This window comes from Etheostoma spectabile, chromosome 17 (assembly GCF_008692095.1).
Source record: "Etheostoma spectabile isolate EspeVRDwgs_2016 chromosome 17, UIUC_Espe_1.0, whole genome shotgun sequence".
In the NCBI taxonomy this organism is placed as follows: domain Eukaryota; kingdom Metazoa; phylum Chordata; class Actinopteri; order Perciformes; family Percidae; genus Etheostoma; species Etheostoma spectabile.
Genome location: NC_045749.1, coordinates 14,771,326 through 14,794,928, shown reverse-complemented (window position 1 = coordinate 14,794,928; position 23,603 = coordinate 14,771,326). Strand labels below are relative to the sequence as shown.

Sequence of the window (23,603 nt, the reverse complement as noted above, 5' to 3'; positions counted from 1 at the left end):
TTTCTTTAATTCATATGTAAACTATACCGTACCCTAATCACACGCATATTGTGCTGTTTTCCTGCAGTGTGTTTGTGCTCCAGGATGGATTGGAGAGTTTTGCCAATATGTAGGTGATGCCTGTCTGATAAAACCAAACCACTGTTTGAATGGAGCCACATGCATTACAACAAGTCAGCCCTCATCTCCTCCCCAGTACACCTGCAAATGCCCCCTCGGCTTCACAGGTGAGATAACATTGCTTTATTATCTGCTCCCCTCCCTTTCCATCTGTCTGTCCGCCTGTCTGTTGGCAGGATATCTCAAAATATGGATTGATTTTTACAAACCCTTGTGGGAAGGTTGGTCATGGTGCTACAAATGACTGATTGATGTTTGGGGGAAAGTCTGTTGTGGAACTGCTAACGCTTGACAGTAACATACCGTTGGCAGAGATTTGTGTTCTGTTTTGACATTTGGTGTTTTGTAAACATGTATATGCAATAAATAAACATGTATATGCAATATATACACAATGTTATTTAAAGATTTCAGGCAGACGTGCAACACAGGTGGTGAAGGCAGTCTTTTTCTGATTTACTCCTTCACAACAGTGATTCTGCTGTCTCATGCAAGACATTTGACACAGAGAGCTCTTTTGCCTTTTGTTGGTATTTTAAAATAGATAGTATGACATATATATTTTAAGAAGAAATGCACTTCTTTAATGGCAAAGAAAATACTGATTTTGGATCGACTGGAAGCTGTCCTTTAACATTTTATGTCACATAAAGTTTGTGAAGAAAAATTATTTTTTACTGCCACCTTTTTATTAAAAACACCTTATATCAAAAGGCATAACATTTTGATTTGAGAGATGAACTATTGTAGCAAAAATAGGGGTTGATTATGGGCTGTATCAGTCAACCCAGATTTCCTACTACTAACCAACTTCATCAAAATGGTCTTAGAAAGAACACATCTACTTTGTCCTTTTATTGTCTTTGTATATCAGGCAATGCCATTGAACATCATTGGTTAGATAACATACTTACACTAAGATTCACATTATCTTACCTGTTACCTGCTGCAAACAAATGTAAAGGCTGCATTAAGCCATGTTTGGCCAGACAAGCCAATTCATTGCAATTGGTTGTTTTAGCTCTACAGTAGTTATTCCATCAATTTTTGAGAAAACTGGCTGTCATTTTACATTTGTAAATACTTTGTCTTCTTTCAGCATCCCTTTTTAACTTTAGCTTGCCTCCATTTTGCTCGTGGCAGGTAGCCTACAGGAGCCTTGTGTTAGCTCCTCTACTGGGAGTACCTGCTTTTTTATTTAAACTGACATTGTTTTTGACAATCTAGATAACCATTTGAGCTGAGGTTCAGCTCAACTGAACGTGTACAATGTCAGCAGTATTATAGTGAGTTGTTAAGTTTCAGTGGGATTGTAAGCTTTAGCTACACATGTAACCTGGAGCCATTTGATATCAGTGGTCACATGTCACATTTACTCAAATACTGAGATTAAGTACAGTTTTTAGGTATTTGTACTTTACTTGAGTATTTTTTGATGTACACATTATTGCATCAATAATTGTAATCTAGTACTACAATGCACAATATTCTGCATAATGTAGTATTACTACTGTTAATCAAGTGAAGCATCTGCAGACCTCTTCCACCACTGTTCAATTTTCCAATGAAAAAATCTTATGTAGCTTAAAAGAATTGGCAATTTTTTAGTCTTACAGTATATAATTTTCAAATAAAAAAAAACAAATCAACATAATAAAAGCACCATCATGAACTCTGTAATATATATCCCAATATATCAGTATAGTCGACGTTTACATTTGACATGGACCTTTAATAACCCACTAACACACATTCTAAACAGGTTAATTTACTTTCCTGAAGTCAGTGTTTGCTAATATCCTTACAGCTGACATGACTTAAAGAAGTCTTTTCCCTAGTAACACATAAGTAACTTTTACATCTGAGTGCACTGTGTTTGGAGATAGAGGGTCAAATAGGTTCCTTCAAAGACTAGAGTGATCATGGCAGAATGCCTTAAGTGAGTGACGTCTATGCCTGTGTTGTTGCGCAAGGAGAACGAGTGGTAACGGAGAGTAGCGTATGAGAACCGCTGTGAGGAAAGAGAGAGGAAAAAGAGATATCAAAGTTGATGTAAAGTGAGTTAAAAGTGAACAATAAAACAACAAGTTAGAGCTTCTCAAGACATGGTGGCTTTATCTGTTGTCAGTACTGCCAGTAAAGTGAATGGCGTCACCCCCAAAAAAACATTGGCTTAAACCTTAGCCCACAACAAATGTTGCAACCCGTTTAGCAGATGAGCAGGCAACTTGGCAGTTGCTCTCTCTACCAATATAAGCTGCTCTGTTTAAGGCTACAAAACATGCATGCAGGCTGAAATTCAACCATGCCGTTTTAAGGGAATACACTAGGACACTCCGCTAGCTGCTAGACTAATGTGCAATGATACACTGCAGCTGTAACGTTACTGTGTCTACCTCAGCTGAGAACGGAGAAATGTCTTTGCCTTCTCTACTGTGTATGTTGTTGTGTCATGGAACGTTGTCCTCCCCAACTCGCAAAAGGTTGGATTTCCTCCATCTTTTGATAAGTTTTGTTTAGAAAATATTGAATCCATCTAAAACACAATGTCATCAGACACAATCCATTTCATTAAACACAATATGGCCATGCACACGTGCATCCAATGTTTTTTTGTGATTACAGTGACGAGCTCAGACGGTAGGCGTCACATGACCGCAGTAATGCGGTAACTGTCCCAGCCCTAATTGAATGTCTTTTTAAGTGCAAATTGATTGAAAAAACTATTTCAGGCCAGAAATGTTTAGTTGGCTTGTGATTTACAAATCACAAGCCAACTAGAGATTCTGAAAAAAGGCTAGTTCTCTTGATGAAGTGATTTTTTTTTTTTTAACCTTAAAACTTATTTACCAGTAGCCTTGCCTGCTTGACATTTCTAAGGCCTGCTGCTGATTGCATTTAATCCAAGTACTCTGGCAAACTGCTTCCTAATTAGCTGCCAACTCGGAACATGGCAGAAAGTTGTTAAGCTATCGCTGACAACTGTTCTGAAAAAACATACAAGGGGAACAAGGGAGAGACACATGCAAGACATTTGACACAGAGAGCTTTAATGCTGAAAGCAATCCATACATTCTAAATGTTTCCATTTTGCCTTTTGTTGGTATGAGATTTAGGGAAAAACCAAGTCGTAGAGACAAAACAACAAAATCAAGTGGGATTTGCATATGTGCGTCATTGCTCTAAGACCTCCTAGACTGGAGACTGCAAATTAAAAAAACAAAACGCAACATAATTTCAGTACATACCTGCACATAAGATAAATGCTTTTGTGATGTTGTCTCTAGACCCAGTTAAGAGAGTTGTGTATTTAATAATCATTCACAGCTATATAATTTTACTGCATAATAGAAGATCATGTTTGAAGCAATGCTTATCAGAATCATTTTCAGGATACCTAATTGATTCCCTCAAGGAAATTAAGTTGCAGTTGCTCAAAGTCAAATTAAGGGCAAAAATAAGACTTAGACAAAAAACTAGTCAATACATGTATAAAAGTAACATAGCTAAATAGCAAGAAATAAAAAAAGTTAAGTAACAGTAAGATTAGGTTGAAAAGATTGTGTTGCTATACAATTGATTGTACACATGCTATTGGAGTACGGTGTCAACATAAATATCTGAACTGTTCATTCTGCCTCAGAAATATTATCATGTATATCATACATTATATCATAAGCAACTCATCAGCATAATAATGTACAGTAAGTGAACATCTCTGTTTAGACATTGTTACATTCTCTATTCTAGACATTATTTGACAAAATCCTTGCAGAACGTTGTTTATGCTCTATACGGGTTATGATGGTACTGCACAGTATTGTTCCTCTATTGTTTTATTGCTTAAACAACCGGTGAATGTGATTTTCTTTTTTTCTACCCCATTGCATTCAGGTTTTGGCCTATAGCGTATTTCTCAATCTAGTCTTAAATCCTGTCGGTCAGATAATCCCTTACATGAACAAGATTCTTTTTTCTCTGTTCATAACTGAAATCTGTTGCCACTTCAGTATTGGAAAATTGTCTTTTAAACCATGGCAGGTCTTAGTGACTGATAGAATTCATCATTTTCTTGCATCTTGGGATTTTTGCTTTGGAATTTTGGGCCATACAGCATAGAAAGGCCAATTTAATTTCAGGCTTTGCCCAGAAAACCCACTGTACTCTATCATAGATCATAACTCAGGATACATTACTCACGCCCCGGCATTCGGGTTTCATTGTGGAAGGCTTTATTTTTGAAGAAACAATTGGCATATATTTTGGTCTCATTCATACACACTCCCTTCATTTAATAATACACAACAGGTCATTTAGTTAAATGCAAGAATAAACCAAACATCCAGGAGTGTGACTGAAAGACAAATGTAAAATTCTTCAACTGAATAAGGTCTTACATTTGAATCTTTATCTGGGAAAAACTCATTTATAATGCTTTAAGGAACCTGCAGGTAAATAATGATTGTACACATTTGAAAGAACTGTATTGCTAAAGTTCATTTAAAATTACCTGCAATTCATATGGCCTCACAGTATTTTTTTTAAAATACATTTAATCATTTCTAGACATTCAATACATTGCAGTAAAAACATGTTTTAGCCTAAATCAACATATTTCACAGCATTGAAGTTTCATAAAAAAGGCTACAATACTACATAATTGATTGTATTAGCAGCCAGTAATTAGGGTAGGCGTTTTTTCAGGTTATAGTAGGAAAAATTTGTATAATTTTGCTGCACAGCATGGCATATTTTCAATATAATGACCTGTAGCAACTACTGTGCAGATGATATTCATCATGGTGTTTGTGCAGTAGCTTGAGGTTGCCGCTGTCAAGAAGAGACTTTCACTACATGTCATTGCTGCTCTGTTATTGATGATAGGACATTTTAAATTAATAACCTGCACTGGAAGACACCCACCCCCAACCACAGCGGTAGAACTAGCAGCTGCTGAGGCAGCTCAGCAGAAAACAAATCTCCTATCAAGCAACCTGCATCCACCACCACTTCTGCTCTCTTCAGCCGGGACAGGGCTACTTATAAAGTGTCGGTTTTCTTTACTAGAAAGTGAGACTGTCAACCACATCTCTCTTTGCAATTCCAGGGGCTCGCCACCTGTATCCTTCAGCATGTTATTAAGGAATGTTTGTGGCGTAATTATTGTTTCAGGAGAGAAGTTGCTCAAACAGTTGCAGGCAACTCCTACAGGAGCATTTTGGGAAATGTGCATATTCATTTTCTCAACAAAAGTATTTAGAGGACATTAATATTTCCTTAATATCTGTACGCTAAATATGAAGCTAAATCCAACAGCCAATTATCTTAGCTTAGCATAAAGAGTGGAAGCAGGGAATAACAGCTAGCCCGGCTCTGTTCAAACACAAAACAAAAGAGAAATCTGCCCGGCAATGTCAAAGAGATGACAAGACTCCAGGTTGTCTGTGCTCCCAGTTTAGAAATAGACCTGCATATAACCCCTGTAAACATGTTGGTTTTTACACTATTAAACCAAGGCTGATTAAACCAATGAGATGCATGTTAATAAGTGCAATTTACAGTTGTTGGTTGGCTGATTTATATGTACGTTTTGGACAGAGCCAGGCTAGCTGTTTCCCCCTGCTTCAAATCTTTATGCCAAGCTTTCTCTTGAGCAATAATTAGGCTGCAAATATCTCTTTAGTAAGGTCCTGTAGGATTCAGATCGCCGGGAGATGTTAGAGAGAATATACAACTGTTTAAACAGGCTATTACGTTACTAAAAATGGCATAGAAATAATTTTCTTTTGAACCTTCTATTCATACAGAAAAAGGGCCTTTGTCAAAGTTGTGTTTTAATGTACAGTTAATAACAATGTGTTATCACTCAATAGGAGCTCTATGTGAAGATGGTGATGTGATAAAAATGCAGCTCATTTCAAATACATTTTTCGTTTATTTTTCAGGAACATATTGTGAGACTAAGATCAACAAGTGTGATTCCAGTCCCTGTCTGCACAATGGCACGTGCTCTGACTTGCTAGAACACCACACATGCCAATGTCTTACAGGTACGTTGGGCTATTGTCAAAATTAGATCTTTGTAATGACATTTAAGTGGTATCTGTATTAGCTGTCGTAGCAGGGAGTGCTGGAGACCTTTTAAACTGCAGTGAAAGTGGCCTAAGATCCTCAGCCGTCTCAGAGTACACTGAAAACCAAAGGCGATTAGCCTTTGCCAGCGAGATCCTTGGACTGTGACATATCCTGCCTGAGGAAGTTAGTCTCGAGAAGTCAGCATGATTTAATTCATCACATCATATTTCTTACTTATAACCTCTTAACTAAAAATATTTGTTTAATTCTTGGTTTTTTTTTTATTCATATATTTTTATTCATATACTGTAGTTGAAATGATGTTTTACTACTTTTTAATAAAGCAACCAAATTCCTTTATAGTTATAAAAAGAATTATATATATACACAGTATACTGTGTGTGTGTGTGTGTGTGTGTGTATGTATGTATATATATATATATCAGAATCAGAAATTACTTTATTATATATATACATATACAGTGTGTGTGTGTGTGTGTGTGTGTGTACAGTATGTATAAAAGGCCCACCTCTCACTGATCACAACGTGCGCTGTTGTGCAGTGCAGTGGCATCAAGACACAGCCAGGGTCTTTGTCACATAATTCACAGTATCAGTTTACAGCTTTGGCCTGTGAGAGCCAACTGAGAAAAATCACCAAGATCTTTGCCAGAACCCAGCGATGCAACCAAATTGTGGGAATATATTAATGGGAGTTTCATAATAGCATATTGTGAAACTCCTATTAATATAATTTTCCTGTAATTGCTTATAGTGCCTGACGGGCTGAGTCTGAATTTACATTCACTAAACGTAAACTGATGTACCACTCGCGGGAGCTTTGTGTTTCTGGCAGGTCACAGTTTGGCAGTCTGTTTGGCAGTTGCTCTTGCCGATTTTACTGGAATATTTTACTACATGTACAGACCAAAGACAATGTGGGCATAGCGTCTTAGTGGCCAGATGATGTATTTCTCACAATTATTTACTGCTGTTATTTTTAGCTGCTGTTCTCATCAAATGTTTTTTGGCTCTTTAGGGAAATGTCACATGGATGGTAATGAAACAGTATGTTTGTTAACTCTTGTTCAATTAAACATTAAAGGACTATACCAGTGTTAATGACACATGGGTCACAGTCTCTCTGCCTCATCAGCTGCTGAAGCAAGGAACATTAGAATCACTATTTAAGGTGACATTCAGAGGTGGCATTGTATTTTTTCATCAACTGATGATTTCTGTCAGCCCTTGAAGTGTCTAACATGCAACTCTCCATAGTTTTAAAGATTGTGAATGATAGCTTGAAGTGTCATTCATCCATCTATTTCCTATGCTGCTTATCCTGCTCAGGGTTGTGAGGGACTTGGAGACTCCTCCACCGTGCATTGGGCGAGACGTACTGGAGGGTACACCCTGGAGAGGTTGCCAGTCGATCTCAGGGCTAACATACAGACAGAAAAACAAAGTTATACCTACAGGGAATTTATAGTTACCAGGTCACTTAACTGGCATGTCTTTGAACTTAGCAAGGAAACTGCAGGCAGCATTTGCAGACAAAAGGAAAAATTGCAAACTCTTTTAAAGGCCAGCAGGTTAGAACACAGAACCATCTGAATAATAATGGACAATACAAAAATATGCTGGTAATAAAAATCCTTACATTATAGTACTTTTAATTTCATTTAAGCTCTATCCTACTTTAATAATGTGAGGCCCATGATTTCTAACATAATGTTGTGATCCTAATGGGCATCCGTATGTCCATTCTTCAATCTGCAAATATGATCCTTTATACAACCACACTATATGTGTGTTTTTTTTAACTGATTTTCCAATAAACCATATATGCTGTGACTGTTCTTGTCCTTTTTGGGTGAGCATTTATGTGGAAATTTGGCTGTGCTGTTAGAGGAACGACGGAGTTGGCTGATGGCTTTGTCATTTGGTTTATCGAGTGGGAACCTCCCATCACAGATGTCAAGTTGAATTAGACCCACGACACCCCAGAAGGCTCAACGGTTATCATTGTGCAGCCCCTGTTACACCTGCTCAGAGCAGTGATCAGGACTGCACCTATCCACACTGGTCTCTCTCTATTTTTAGGAACATACTGTACATGTTTCAAAAATGTGCTCCCTGTTAGGGCCCTATCTTGCACCCGGCGCGGCACAAAGCCCAATGCAACTGTCTTTTCCATTTTAAGACTGACGCAGTTAATTTCCCGTCCTGCGCCCACGTCGTTTAAATAGCAAATGCATGTGTCAATCTTTGCACCTATGGGCGTGCTCGTCGTACAGGGAGGAATGTTCAGGTGAATTCTTGACGTATTGCTATCTTGAGGCAGCGAGAAGTGATTGTGCCATTTACCAACAAAATTTGGTCTAATGTCAACAACGCAGTATTTCATTGTTATTTTAACAGTGCATTAGTAAAATGCACCTTGTGCTTTATACACACACACACACACACACACACACACCACACACACACACACACACACACACACACACACACACGCGGAAGAGCAGCAGCACACACACATGCAAAAGATTACAAATAAAAATATTACAGTGCAAATCTACCATCATAATAGCAATGCGCCAAGCTACAAATGCGCCTGCTTTTAAAGGGAATGCGAGATGACACTGATTAGTTTATTGTATGTTACGCCCAATACACACCTATGAATTAATGGATACACTAAGTACAAACCTTTTGAACCATGCGCCTTTTCTTCCGCCGTCAAATGTAGCAAAAATGTATTTGGACACACCCTACATGCACCTGCGCCATGTGCTTCAGGCCGTGCGCTTAGATCGTTAAAATATCAACAGTAAGCCTAATATGATTATAAAGCGAGTAGAGAGTATTGTTTGAACGTTAACGTTGACACTGATATTTGCTGTATTGCAAACATGAGATAGATCTATACATTCTGTGCAACACACAACCTGGAGCCTTTTCTTTTCAGCCAGAGCCATCGGTTTCTCTTTTTTCGGCAGCCTCTGAAGCTGCCTTTGCTGCCTGCAGTAATCCCTGATCATGAATCCCTAACTCCCTACATAAACTGTTACTAGATGGGCCACAGATCCATGGTAACGAAATTCCACAGGGCACACCCTGGCTTTCCAGCCTTGCTACTAAATCCCATCTGTTATCTCAGTAAACCTAAGCCTCTTCCGCTCATATGCCTCATCTGCTGCATCTTCTCATGGTGAAGTGAGTTTTACAATGTAAGAAAATAGTCTGCTGTGTGCCGGACCCAAGTACTAAGCAAAGTCTCAAAACATGGCTGGAATTATAAGTTGCAGGTCACTTTCTTTGTTCCAAGCCCTACCTGCCACTGAATATATCACCAAGTCAATACTGCATGTTACATGGGCAAAGTCAAATCTACTGCACAGTTCTCACCATTCTTGAGCTTTCAGAATTCATGGTTTTGCTAAATGTCTGATCTCATTTACAATTACACCACCTCATTGACAAATTTTCTTTAGGGACAAGACAATGTCTCCGCTACCACAATTCTGATAATGGTTACAGATGAGTATTCAAATTAAAAGAGCAAAAACAAAAAGAGGGATTAGATGACAAATCAGGGGGGAAATAGAAGCACAATATGAAAGTTTACATATTAAAACTCCAAAATTAACAACACTTAACAAAGTCAGGGAGGCACTGTGGCACATCAGTTACCCTTTAATATAAGGCCAATCCTCCAGTCAACGCAACATTGGTCCAAATCTTGTCTTGTATAAGGAGGTTATGGGTTTGGTTTGTTTTTTTGTCTGTTTTACAGGAGGATTATGGAACAACTACTGGCCCAAATTCCATTAAACTTGGTGTTAGGGTGTAGCTTGGACCAATAAATAACCCATTTAATTTTGGGGGCAGATCTGAATCACAGGGCGACATTGTGAGATTTGGCTTAGCCTTGGCAGAGGTCTGCATTCTCCAAGTGGCCTTCTAGTTAGATATATAGAAGAGCTGACGTTATACAGTGGCATTAATTACCTCCGCCACGGAGCTCATGTTTTTGGTTTGGCTTATCCCTTTGTTTGTTGGTTTGTTTGTCTGTCAGCAGGATTGCTGAAAAACTCATTGTCCAATTTTCATGAAACCTGGTGGAAGGGTGTAGCATGGGCCAAGGAAAAAACCCATTACATATTGGAGTGGATCCAGATCTTGGGCATAGACAAATTATTTTTGTTAATGTTAAGAGAAAGGGTGTTTGTACTGCATGAATGTGGTGTTGAAAAAATCAGAGAAATGAGTTCCCGACTGGGAAAATGTACACTGCATTAACAGTGTGAGATACGGCATGGCCTCTGCGTTCTCCGAGAGCCTTTCTAGTTAGATATGTAAAAGAGATGACCTAGTACAGTGAGAACAATTGGAGAAGGGTTTGCAGCAGATCTGGTCAAGGATTGGATCAGTTACATTAACTTTATTAAATCTTTTCTTTCAGGTTTTCTGGGAAAGAATTGTGAAGTTGACATAGATGCTTGTACTCTACCCAACAACGCATGTCCACCAAAGACACAGTGTTTGGATCTCCCAGATGGCCTTAAATATACCTGCCATGTACCCTGCACTAAAAACCTTCAAGTGGGTAAAATAATTCTAATGTGTTTGTCCTCATCTGCAATTCTGTTAAGTGTTCTTCTTCAGTCCTTTAAATGTTTAAAGAGCTCCCAGCCTTCTGTTTATTTATCTTATTTCTATCAGTATCTGTATCAATTTCTATGTAATTTGGTGCAAAGACATTATCACATTATTACAACAGGGAACCATAACAAGCTAATTAATAAGGATGTTTTATGTGATTTTGTGAATCATTTTTGTCAAATAAGAACACAGAACTCGCATAAAACTCAGCAGAACAATCTCATTGATATCTAGTCAGGGTATTGGTATATTATGAATGCATTTCCAAATAAGTTTCCGGAAATCAAACCAAATGCAAATACAGTTACCGGTAATCAAACCAAATATAAATACAGAAAGCACATCTTTTACGGCATTGGGTTTTATGGGCACTTTAACTTTTTATATGTTAAGTAATAAAGTATACGCTCAGTTATATATAGTAACCTGCAAAATGTCTTTAGACTGTCATCACAAGCTGAAATTTTAACATTGAGGTCTAAAGTGAGAAGATATCAAATATAGAATAAGTATCTTATTTATAAAATGTGGGATAATCCTTTGTTATACACAGGGATAAAAATAAGCACAAGTCTCACAGGATGATTGACAACAAATGTGATAATCCATAAACACAGCAATCAGCTGGTGCAGAAGCTTTACAGCATGTCGGAATACCCCGGAAGAAAGCTCAGTTAGACTAATAAGGGAGTCCACTGCTTTCTTGTGACTTTTATTGATACATTTGGACTTTTACTGTGTATAGTTAAGTAATATTTTTTGATCTACTGTATGGCCTGACTAAAATATAAAAAAAACACTTGGTTAATGGCTCTAGTGTTGAACTATATGTACATACATACACAGTGGGTCTCAAAAGTTTGAGCACCCCAGGTAAAAAAAAAAATTGTATTAATGTGCATAAAGAAGCCAAGAAAAGATGGGGAATCTCCAAAAGGCATCAAATGACAGATTAGACATTCGTATAATATTTGCCCATTTGTCCTTACAAAAATCTTCCAGTTCTTTGAAATTTCTCGGCTGTCTGTCACGCACTGCTCTTTTAAGGTCTATCCATAGATTTTCAATTATGTTGAGGTCAGGAGATTTTGAAGGCCATGGCAAAACCTTCAGTTTACGCCTCTTGATGTAATCCACTGTGAATTTTGAGGTGTGTTTAGGATCATTATCCATTTGTAGAAGCCATCCTCTCTTTAACTTGAGCTTTTTCACAGATGGCATCAAGTTAGCGTCCAAAATTTGCTGAAACTATATTGAATCAATTTTTCCTTCTACTCGTGAAATGTTTCCTGTACCACTGGCTGCAATATAAACCCAAAGCTTGGTTGATCCACCCCCATGCTTAACAGTTTGACAGAGGTTCTTTTCATTAAATTCTGTGCCCTTTCTTCTCCAAACGTACCTTCGTTCATTCTGGCCAAAAACTTCTATTTTAACCTCATTGGTCCACAGAACTTGTTTCCACAATGCATCAGGCTTGTCTATATGTTCATTTGCAAACTTCAAATGCTGATTTTTGTGGTGAGGACGTAGAAGAGGTTTTCTTCTGATGACTCTTCCATGAAGACCATATTTGTACAAGTATCTCTTTATGGTGGAATGGTGTACCACGACTCCAGTGTCTGCCAGGTCTTTCTGGATGGATCGTCCAGTCAAACGTGGGTTTGGACTTGCTTTTCTCACAATCCTGTGAGCTGTTCTGTCTGATGTTTTTCTTGGTCTTCCAGAGCTTGCTTTAATTTCCATTGTTCATGATGACTGCCATTTCTTAATTACAAACCTAACAGAGGGTATTGGCATCTGAAAACCCTTTGCTATCTTCTTATAGCCTTCTCCTTTTTATGTGAGCGTCACGTATTTTCAGTTTCAGTTTTCTAGACAACTGCTTACAAGAACCCATGGTGCTGATTGTTAAGGCAAGGTTGGGCATTTAAAACCTTAAGATTTACATCACCTGTTCTTTTCAGACGATGATTGAGAACAATCCATGACACTGTCAGGTCTCAGCTTTCCAAAGGGGGCGGTGTTTGCTATAAACTCTGCAGGGTGCCCAAACTTTTGCAGACGCCATTTTTTTAGTTTTCTGTGATTTTGAAAGTGTAAATGATGGAAATAAAATCTAACTTTTTGTGACATATTATACGAATGTCTAATCTGTCATTTGATGCCTTTTGGAGATTTTTCCATCTTTTCTGGGATGCACATTAATACAAATTTTTACTTGGGGTGCCCAAACTTCCGAGCCCCACTGTATGTATGTGTATGTATATGTATGTATGTATGTATGTATGTATGTATATATATAATGTATATATATATATATATATATACATACACACACTATGCTGCATTTTTAAATCATTGAAATATATTTTATATGTTTGTTTTTATTTTAAATGTGGTTGCACATCCTCCAGATTTTTAAGCATTCATTGTGGAAGAAGACAAAGATGGAATTGTTGTTCAGAGTTTTTGCTTTTGGCATGCAGGAGAAGAGCACATTTACAGGACTACGTGATGCGGTTGAGTGACACTGAAGATTTTCAATGTCTGTGTTTAAAAAATAAATAAAAAAATTGTCCGAGTTAAAAAAAAAGCGACCGAGCCTGAACAGAAGAGCTTCTACAAATAACAGATGGAGATGATCACTCACTGTGGAGAATGCCTTGTGTTGGCGGCCTTACAGAAATGCCATGATGTCTGCATTATACACCTTCCCACAAGCCAGCTCTTCCTCAGCCCCTTTGTTTCCCTTCTACTCTATAGACACATCTACAAGCTAGCAGGCATGTCATAACTCTTGGGAAGTTTTGCCCTCAATGATCATAGATCTTGTCTTGTAAGACACGTGTACGATGTAGATGCTACGTGGAATACTGGATGAACCCAGTTATAGAGCATGGATCAGTATTCATGAGTGTATCATGTGCCTGTAATGAAACTCATTTTCAGGCCGCCAGGAGCAAGAAATGACCATTTGTTGCATTGAAAAATGATGGTTATATTTTTGACCAGAATAAAATGTAACCATACAAGATTCCATTTTTGCACATGAATCAACCTATTTCATGCCATGTGTATCTAACAGCTCTGTCTTCTATCAACAGCCATGTGCCAACGGAGGACGCTGTGTGTTCAATGATGCCAATAGCTACACTTGTATCTGTACACCTGGTTGGTCTGGTCAGAACTGCTATATAAATGTCAATGATTGTGTTCAGCATTGGTGTCAAAATGGAGCCACTTGTGTGGATGAGATTGATGGTTACAGGTGAGTGTTCAAACCTTGATTGCCCTCGGCCAATTCAGGCTCCAGAATGTCAATGATTGTAAAACCTGTGACATTTACTGTTCTCTTCCTTCAGGGTTGAAAGAATTCCTCTACCCCTAATACAGTATTAAGAAATTCTCTTTAATCTATTGCTAGCTGCCTTTGTCCCAGAGGATACACAGGCGTCTACTGTGAAGAGGACATTGATTACTGTGTTGGTCATTGCTGCTCTGAACATGGTGTTTGCCTGGACCAGCAGCATAACTTTACGTGCCGTTGCATGCCTGGATTTGAAGGCTTGCTCTGCGAACTGGAAACAAATGAGTGCAACAGCTTCCCCTGCGCAAGCGGTGCCACCTGTGTGGACCTAATCAGTGATTATCGGTGCCACTGTCCCCCAGGGTTTGAGGGTATGAGACCATCTGATGTAAATGTGAGCCTATTTGCAGCCATTAGTATAGCCAGCCACAGGAATGTCAGCTTTTAGAGCCTGCTTTAGTGTTTGAATGTTAAGATGCCAGAGACAGAAATACGCAGCATTCACATAGAAAGTTCTTTAGATTTTGCTCATAATTATTGCACATTAGGTCCAGTTTTCACATTGGAATTTTAGCCCTTCAGTGGTCAGGGCACATTGTCAAGTTGAGTCAAGTACTGTAAAATGAAATAGAGAATTATGATTCATAGACACTTTTAAAATTCAGACATACAGTATACTATATCAGTGGTGTGAATAAAAAACTTTCTTAAATACTAAAATGCTTTTTGATAGCATTGAAAAGGCAATTTCATAAATCATAAATCATGCTTTAGAATGAGATTCATAGTAAAACCTTGTTTGCTCCATTTCAGTGCAGTATTAATTAGAAAATTCCCTCACATTATTGAGTTATTTAGATCTTAACCATGTCCAAAAGCTTGTAGCTGGAAGGTATACGTTCATCATTCATCACTGTTAAGAAAAATGGCTGTTTTATGATGTTTATGAAACATCTGTTTCATGTTTACTGCTGCTGTTATAGCATTCTGACTCAGTATCCTAGTGTCGGGTACAAAGTGTCTTGTACGATATATTTAGGCTGGATGAACAGTCAGCAGCTACCTTAATTGTATGATTATCTTACAGTACATGATTAACAGCACTTGCCAGTGTATGGGGTCGTGATGGCAAAAGTACAGTTACCTTTGGTGTAGACAGCAGTGCAGATAGAAGAGCAGTGCCTAAGGATGTCAGGCTGTTAGTTCTCTATAAGCTCTCCGGCTCAGAACTAAGAGGTCTGAAATATCGCCAGAGGCCAGGCCTTGTGGAGCATTACATTTGTCAGTAAATTCTCGAATCAATTCTGTGTCTTATTCTTCCCCAGAGGATAATAAAATTGAGCTTAAACCATTTCTGCATACATACAAGCTGCAACATGCTGAACACATAATGATTCAGTCACATTTTGAGCTAGTAGAATCAGACGCAATCAGCTGCCTCGTGAAATAAAATCCTGTCACCAATAAACCAGGTGCTGCTCATTGTTTTAAACATACACATAAATGTGTACTGCATATGTTCTGAATGTGTTTGTAATTTAACTTTTCCTTTGACAGGGAATGTCAACAGTGACAACAAAACGTGTTGCAAAACATTTTAAACTGTTGTCCCTGTGACAGTAAGTAGAGTTTATTTGTTTCTCGTCGTTCTGCAGGAAGAACCTGCTCTGAGAATGTAAATGATTGCTGGTCGCAGCCTTGTCTGAATGGAGGCTCGTGTATGGATCTGATAAATGACTACATTTGTCATTGTCCTTTTGGTAAGTACCAATCCCTTGTGTATTTTTCAGCATGTTTACAAAAATATCATTCAATAATTTCATGTAAACTGTACAGTAGGAACACATAATTTTATTTCTCAGGCAATAACAAACAAACTTGTTTGTTTACTTAGATATATTTTCAATTTCTGCTCAGGATATGCTTCCAAACATAAGAAAGACAGAAATAATCAGGTGCACATGTTTGAATTCAGTTAAAATAAGCATTAATTAAAAGCTCTACACCCACCAAATATAAATGATAAGTCTGTATTATGGGTTTATGGGTTTTGTAAGGTTAAAATTGTCTGACCTATTAAGAAAACAATAGTTGTATATCTTTCTAAGCATGAATGCATGCATTCAAGACATCCCTAATTAGACTGTGATTTAGTTTTGGGCATTTTCCTTTAATCAAGTAACCTTGTGTGTAACACATTTGTATATGTTAAGACATTTTCAAAACTTACATTCCAGAAAGACTCTATAATCAGTCCACAACAGAGGGTGTTGTTGCATTCCTTGGTGTGCGGCTGATTTTACTATGCCCGCTGGTAATAAAATACTTAATCACTACTTGATTGCACAAATCAGAATGCCACAGTCCAATGTCACATTCAATAGTAAACAGCCACAATACACAGAACCGGATTTACAGAAAAATATTTGACAAATAAAATCCACAAAACGTAGTAGGTGTTGACGTGGTACAAAATACACTCTGGGCAATGGTCCGTTTTGCTAAATTATTTTGACAGTATATTCCACAGAGGCAGAATAACTGCACAGGTTATGTTGGATATTTAGTATTCTTTTGAAAATCTAGCCTCAGACTTAAGTTGTTCGAATATGATGGAGTGAAACAATATCACTGCTGTTTTGTTGTCATTGTGCATATTGTTTGAGTTCCCTGTACCTTTCACTCAGCCAAAAATCCCTCTATTATACTGCGTCATAAATCAACACAAATGTGGGTAAAGTCATTAAAACATTTACTGCCTTGAAACATGCACAGCACCTGTTACATGGTGTGTTTTATGACATTATGGGGACAGCAAATGCATCACTGTAAATAATCTGCTCTTATTATTTTTTCTGCCCGTTGCTCAAATTAGATTTGTGCAAAAACAGAACACCAATGTGTCAGGAGAGCTTCCATTATTGTTTTGATTTCATTGAAAGATTTATAGACAGGTGTTTTTGATTACTTTATCTTTTCACAAATTGAATTAGATAAATGGTCTGTCAGGTTTGCTTGCTTCTTTCTTCAAAAACACACATGAGGAATCAGAAAGACTATCACGATTTAACACTCTTGTCACAGTTTCTGGTTTGCAACTACATTACAGTATGTCTGTGTTCAGTTGTACTGTGTTTATTGAAGCATTTTTTGTATAATATTTATTTCATAAATAAAACCAGAAAGCTCTCAGGGATACTTTAGCCAGGGTTGCACAATCCTTTCAATGTGTTGTTTTGGTGACAGAAAATACAATTGTTTTAATCTTCACCTGGCTCTAAAAACACACTTAGCAATTGGCAATGCCAATCATTGGATGGCAGCCATGGTTTTTTGGAGAATGTCGAAATCCTTTAACTGAGTCAGTCTCTAACTATGAAGTCAGAACCATTTAAATGTATAAAGTTGCTGTTGTTGTGCCACACCAAATTTGGCGGCATTTGTCATTTATACTTGGTTGAAAATGCAGAACACATTCAGATACATTTGTTCAAGTCCACAGGTATAGGAAGTTTAGAATCAATAACAGGTTGCATAACATTGTCACCTGACTTCAGCGTATCCATTTAGTTTATGTACCAAACGTAAGAAAAATTATGAAATTTAGGAGGAATAGTTTGAAACAGTTTATCATGAATTAGATGCTGATTTGTCCTAAACCGAGTAATCCAGGAAGTTTTCTTGTTGTTTTTTTACGGTTGTGCTTAACTTGCGTTTGTAACTTAAATTACTTAACAAATGTACCTTTTTTTTGTTAAACCCAAACCATTATCTTTTTCTAACCGTAAGTAGTTATGTCAACTAGACCTAACCAAGTAGTTTTGTTTCATTTCACAACGTTACTGTTTAAAACGGCAACCATTGCACAATGTGCGCCGGTCAGGTTCAAGTTGTTTCTCATTTTATTTATTAAACTCCCTTAGAAGTAACAACTGTATTTGGCGATTTCTATCTATGAACAAAATTTTCAGTTTTTCAGCTCACTGAAGCAACCAGGACGTTGTTGATGATGAGAGATGACTTAAATATGCTGATGGCCAGCAGTTCTCTGAGCCAAGGAATAATTATGACCCATGGCCATTAACCACTGAACATGGGTACATAAGGACTTTGCTTTAATGTATTCAACAATACATCACAGTATGTCTTGTTACTAGTGAACATTTTGAGATAAAGTGAAAAACGGCTTCACTGTCTGCCTTTGTTTCTTACGGCAGCAGAGTTGGGCTGAGCCACTAGTACCTGTCAGATAGAGCAGGGAGTCCCATTTGGAGATGGTGACACTGTAAATGTGACATTCCTTCATGCAACATTAACCTTGGAGTGAATTGCATGCACAATTGGTTATTAAACACTTCTGAAACACCCTGTTGGAGGCAATAGCTGTCCATTAACTAGTCAAGGCAATACATAATATAATGAGAAAAGGGTAGTTGGTAGGTCATCAAACATCTAGATAGATGTGTTGATGTAAAGTCTGCGGCTCTGGAAAGATATTACAATATAAAGAAGGTGGAGACAGGAAGTACATAGTCTACCCGCTGTCCCGTGGGTATATTCTAGTCTTGATGAAAATGCTTTGCATTAGAAAGTGATGTTTGAAAAATTTCTGTCCTTTGTCAGTGAGTAAGAACTACTTTGCAGACACCCACTACACTCAGATTAATGCAACAGGGGTTATGGGCACATTCTTCCTGTTTAGAGGCTTCTGGGTTAAAGAGGGTTTTGGTTAGCATGACAAAAAGAAACCTCTGTGACTCCATAAAGTGAATCTCCCAGACTTTGTGAATGTAACAATTAAATGCAAATGTGTTGATCCACATGACCAAATGGGCACAGGTTGAACAGTGGGATGTCAGTGAAAAAACACAGTAATCTATTTTAGGATTCTCCCATCAAGTCATTTTTATTCGTACAAACATGTAATGAGTTTTGGTCACACCATCTGTCTGTGCTTTATTTACAACAATATATATTGACATGGGTATCTATCAGTGACATGCAGACTTGCATTTGGTGAGGCAGATAAATGTGATACAGATCAGTTTGGTCGGGATGGCCTCTGTCAATGATTCACTCAATTAGCATACTTCATAGCAGGTAGATTGCAAGGGCCAGAATCAATACCCACATTAATGCGCTAAAAAAAGATGTCTGAACCTAATAAAACATACAGCCACATACACATGTGTTCTGTACTATGTGTTACTGTTGTTTTAAGGTAGTTGTCTTATTTTCTAAGGTTTAGCTGAGTTTCTCCTCTCCATTGCAGGGTTCAAGGGGAACAATTGCTCTGTGGATATTGACCTTTGCTCATTTGGACTATGCAGTGAACATACCTTAATATGCGTTGAGACCAAGGATGGACCGAATGTCTCTTGCACTTGTGAAAGAGGTGAGGAAGACCTTTAACGGATGTTATTTTTGTCATGCGAATATATTGATAACAGGTGGAAAATCATGCTTTCTCATGCTTCAAGGTCTCTTTACTAAAAGGAGTATGTATGGTTAGCACCATTAGCACTTTAGCATTGCCCCATTGTATATGTTTACAATCCTCATAGAGCTGTTTGTTTACACCTGTGTATGGATGTGTATATGTATTTTTTCATACACAAATGTATATCTGTACATAGTTTAAAAAGGTTAATGTTCATCTTGTTCAGCTTAGTTGTTCTTGTTTTTAGCCGTATGTCTCTTTTTGTGTATGTGCTTTGAGAGCAACAAAGCCGGAATGAAATTTCTTGTGTGTTCACACTTATTTGGCCATTAAAGCCGATTCTGATTCTAAAAAGTGATTTTTTTTTTTTTTATCAGATCAAGACTACATAAGAGTCCTTATCATGTGCTAGACCATGTATCGAAAGAAAAGCCCCCAAACTGGTACATAACGTTTTTGAGCCTTCATAACCACCTGATTAATCTCATGCTGATTCACGCAGGTTAATTTGACAGCTCCTGCGGAAAAAACTATTTTGTTTATGTGTCAGTCAAGTCCCACTGATTCCCCTCCATGAGGATGACAGTGTTATCACAGCAGTTGCTGCCAGCGGTGACAGGGATAACACAGGAGTAAGAGGAAGATACTTGACCTGTTAGATATTCTGAGGCTTGCCAGAGTAATCAGGCTTCATACTCTAGCAAGTCAAGGATATACAGTATATGTGGTAAGTGACAGAGGGCCAGTATAGTTCTCTGTCTACATTCACAGAAAACCATGTAGCTTATTTCTGAATACAGTTACGGTACTTGAAATGAAAACATTTTTTTCCTGCCAAACCAATGGTAATTCAGTCGACGCTACTCCACACCAGCTCTGCTATCCCTTTTCAAATGAATAGCTATTACATAGAAGTTCATGTAACCCAATCAGTTACCCTAACTTCATTACTCCTGTTGCACTTATGCCCGGCAGATGTCAAAGTGAAGGATTGTGAGTGATTTCTTATGTAAATGAAAGCAACCTGCGGCGAGCTGCTCTCCCCAGATCACTTCTCAAGGGCAAACTGCGAGTTGCTGTCTTGTCTCAACGCTTCAGGTCCGCAATCTTGGCATACATATTATCTAATGCTTGCCAACCTAATGTGTTGCAAAACATGTTACTTATACTCCCTTGCTATACTGCATATCCCACCCTGTCAAACTTTTGACTTAGTAGTAGTTATTACTCACACTAAATCATATCCTTGAACTAAGAATGTTTGATGAACTCATTTTGCTTGTATGATTTTGCGTTCGTATAAATTGTGCAAAAAGAGGAAATACAGTTTCTATCTTGTTATGAAGGTTGCTGTGAAAATTCTTTACCGATTTTTATTTGGTTAAACTTTCCTAAAGAGCAGATTTTGCAGGGCAATAATTTTTGTTTTTAACTACCATAAAACTGTTTTTGACAGCAGTATCTTTTTGTTTTACATTAGCATTTATTTCAAAGGAAAAACTTTGCAGTGCAAGGCTTATTTTGGGCTTTAAATGATTTGAGCTTCAAAAGCTGTTGTTTCATCAAAATCCCCACTATAGCATGAGACATTTTTTTGTCATGCCACAGGTTTAAGCAATGCAGCAGTTGCTTTTGTTTGGCTGTTCTTCTTGTTTTTATATAACCCTACTGTATTGTTTTGAAAGGAAAACTGCTTATTCGGAGTGTTCTTTTTATGTTCATTTTTTCCCGCATTCCTAATTGTGAAAGGAATTTTAGGATCCGTATGCTCTGTTTAATCCTTGGATGACTGTGTGAAACATTGTAAACACTTAACAAATACTCTATGGTAGATAAGTGTGAGGTTAACCTACAAAAAAGCCTGTGTAAAACCAGCAATGATGCGCCTTAATGTGCCTTAAACACTGACATGTTTCTTCTTCTCTTTAGGGCCTGTGTGTGTGTAGTGTGTGTGTGTGTGTGTGTGTGTGTGTGTGTGTGTGTGTGTGTGTGTGTGTGTGTGGTGCGATTGCATTCACACATGTGCACCGATGCATGTTATTTGTTTCATGCGGTTCCCTTTGTTTATAGATTGGATTTGATCTTAAAAATCACTGGATTTGGCTTGTTTAATGTATTACATCAGAAGGGCAGTGCCTGGCTCTTATTAAACATGATTAAATGATCCAGTGAGCTGAGTCTGGATGTGCCCAGCAAGCTCTTTGAATCAATACAGGCTTTGAAAACCAGCTTTTGTTAGTGAAAACAAAGTCATGCTGATCCTAAATGGCTGAGGAATGAAACCAGGCAAAAAGGATTCCAATTACAGCGTTTTTTTTTGTTTGTTTTGTTTTTACATATGCTGCAGGGTTTGGAGGGTCATTTTGTGAAGTAAATCTCAACGAGTGTGAGTCAGAGCCTTGCCAGAATGGTGGTATTTGTGTGGACGGCATTGACCTGTATCAGTGCTTCTGCTCAGAGGGTAAGTTGTAATGCAATTAGATCCCACAATAGTCGAGACAATACGTTAATGAGGCTAATTCAGACCTTTGTTGGTGTTCAACCAACCAGTTTTAGTCCTAAAGTTATGTGACCCTGGCTTAAATAAAATCTCATGAGTTCTTTCCACACTCTCAAATGGTTTAAAGAAGTGAAGAGAAAAAGGGTTAGGCCAATTGGCTAATTATGAGTTTACTCGTATCCATTTTATTTTTGGGAATCAAAAAGGAATGTCTTGCCTCTCAGATCTTTATAATAATGGGCATTGTTTTTAATCATTCCAGCAACTACAAAAAATTAAAAATGTGACCTTCCTTGAACCAGTTACTTTAACATCAATTCAAGAGCCAATTAATGCAGAAAATGGATTTGAAACATCATTCCGCCGATCCCTGCAAAAAAATCTCCAACAATCAGTAAATACAACATTCAACATTGCTACCAACTGAAAAAACTAGTACTATTTCTTATCTGCAGTATGTCCTGAAAAGAAACTTCAATAACGACCTTCATGCACATGGAATGTACAAGGATTCAACTATTTTTGTACAACTGGAAGAATTTCTTGTTCCTTATCTTCTTTTTCGACCAACACCACGCCCTCAATGTGACGACAACACAAGGTTTATCTTAATACCTGTCCATGTACCATAGAGGGTTGAGAGTTAATTTGTCCATTTTGCTGATTAGCACACCGTGAGCCAAAGAACTAATCAGTAAACTCAGTTGTTATAGTGTTTGCTTGGAATGAAAACCTGTTTACTCTCAACAAGAGTTTTTAGCATATGGTGTTGATTGCTGCCTTTATTCATGATGATTTTCAATTACACTTTTCCTCATGTTCCCCTGCTTTCAGTTCAATACCCGTAAGGTTAACAAATCTTTGCTTTAAATTTCTCCTATCACATAAAACCATTCCATCAGAAATTGTCACTTGCATCATTAGAGTAAGAAGGAATAAATCTCCAATCATGTTGGTCCAGCTGACATCTTACCTGTGAGACATACCTCTGATTAAACCTTGATTGCGGGTGAAGCCTGTTATGCATTTTTAATGAAGTCAGGATAATTGTCAAATTTTATGACATGGAGAGAGGTGGAAATTGGTTCCATGGTCAGTTTGAGAAATTATGACAATTTGACCTGCACCGATGGTGCTGATAGCTGAGCATTAGTCATGGGCCTCCTGTAGCTGCAGTGTGTGACAGTGCTAATGATAGTCATTTTATAGCGTGACTATGCAGTGGAATATATTTATGGGGGACTTAAATGTCAGAAATTGGCAGCATTCACTTTTACTTCATGATTTTTATTTTTACCTTTTTACCTTTTTATTTTTAATATATTAAAGATGCTGAAACTATATATAGATATGTGTGTGTGTATATATATACTGTATATGTGTTTATATAAATATATAGTATGTATATACATATATACAGTGTGTGTGTGTATATGTGTGTATTTATATACATAAATTATATTTTGTCATACAGTGCGGGACATTATATA

The 23,603-nt window shown here is 37.6% G+C and overlaps 1 protein-coding gene across 3 annotated transcripts in view; it reads left to right on the top strand.

Annotated features, from left to right (window-relative positions):
• The window catches only part of eys (eyes shut homolog), a 175,281-nt gene that overhangs the window by 19,814 nt on the left and 131,864 nt on the right, over positions 1-23,603 (top strand). For 2 of the 3 annotated variants that reach the window (XM_032540682.1, XM_032540685.1), the window contains 8 exons: positions 68-227; positions 6,066-6,170; positions 10,664-10,803; positions 13,971-14,134; positions 14,291-14,544; positions 15,829-15,933; positions 19,446-19,568; positions 21,961-22,074. In XM_032540682.1, coding sequence (XP_032396573.1) covers positions 68-227; positions 6,066-6,170; positions 10,664-10,803; positions 13,971-14,134; positions 14,291-14,544; positions 15,829-15,933; positions 19,446-19,568; positions 21,961-22,074 — 1,165 coding nt within the window. The remainder of the gene's footprint in view (positions 1-67; positions 228-6,065; positions 6,171-10,663; positions 10,804-13,970; positions 14,135-14,290; positions 14,545-15,828; positions 15,934-19,445; positions 19,569-21,960; positions 22,075-23,603) is intronic. The other variant, XM_032540683.1, reaches the window with a different exon arrangement.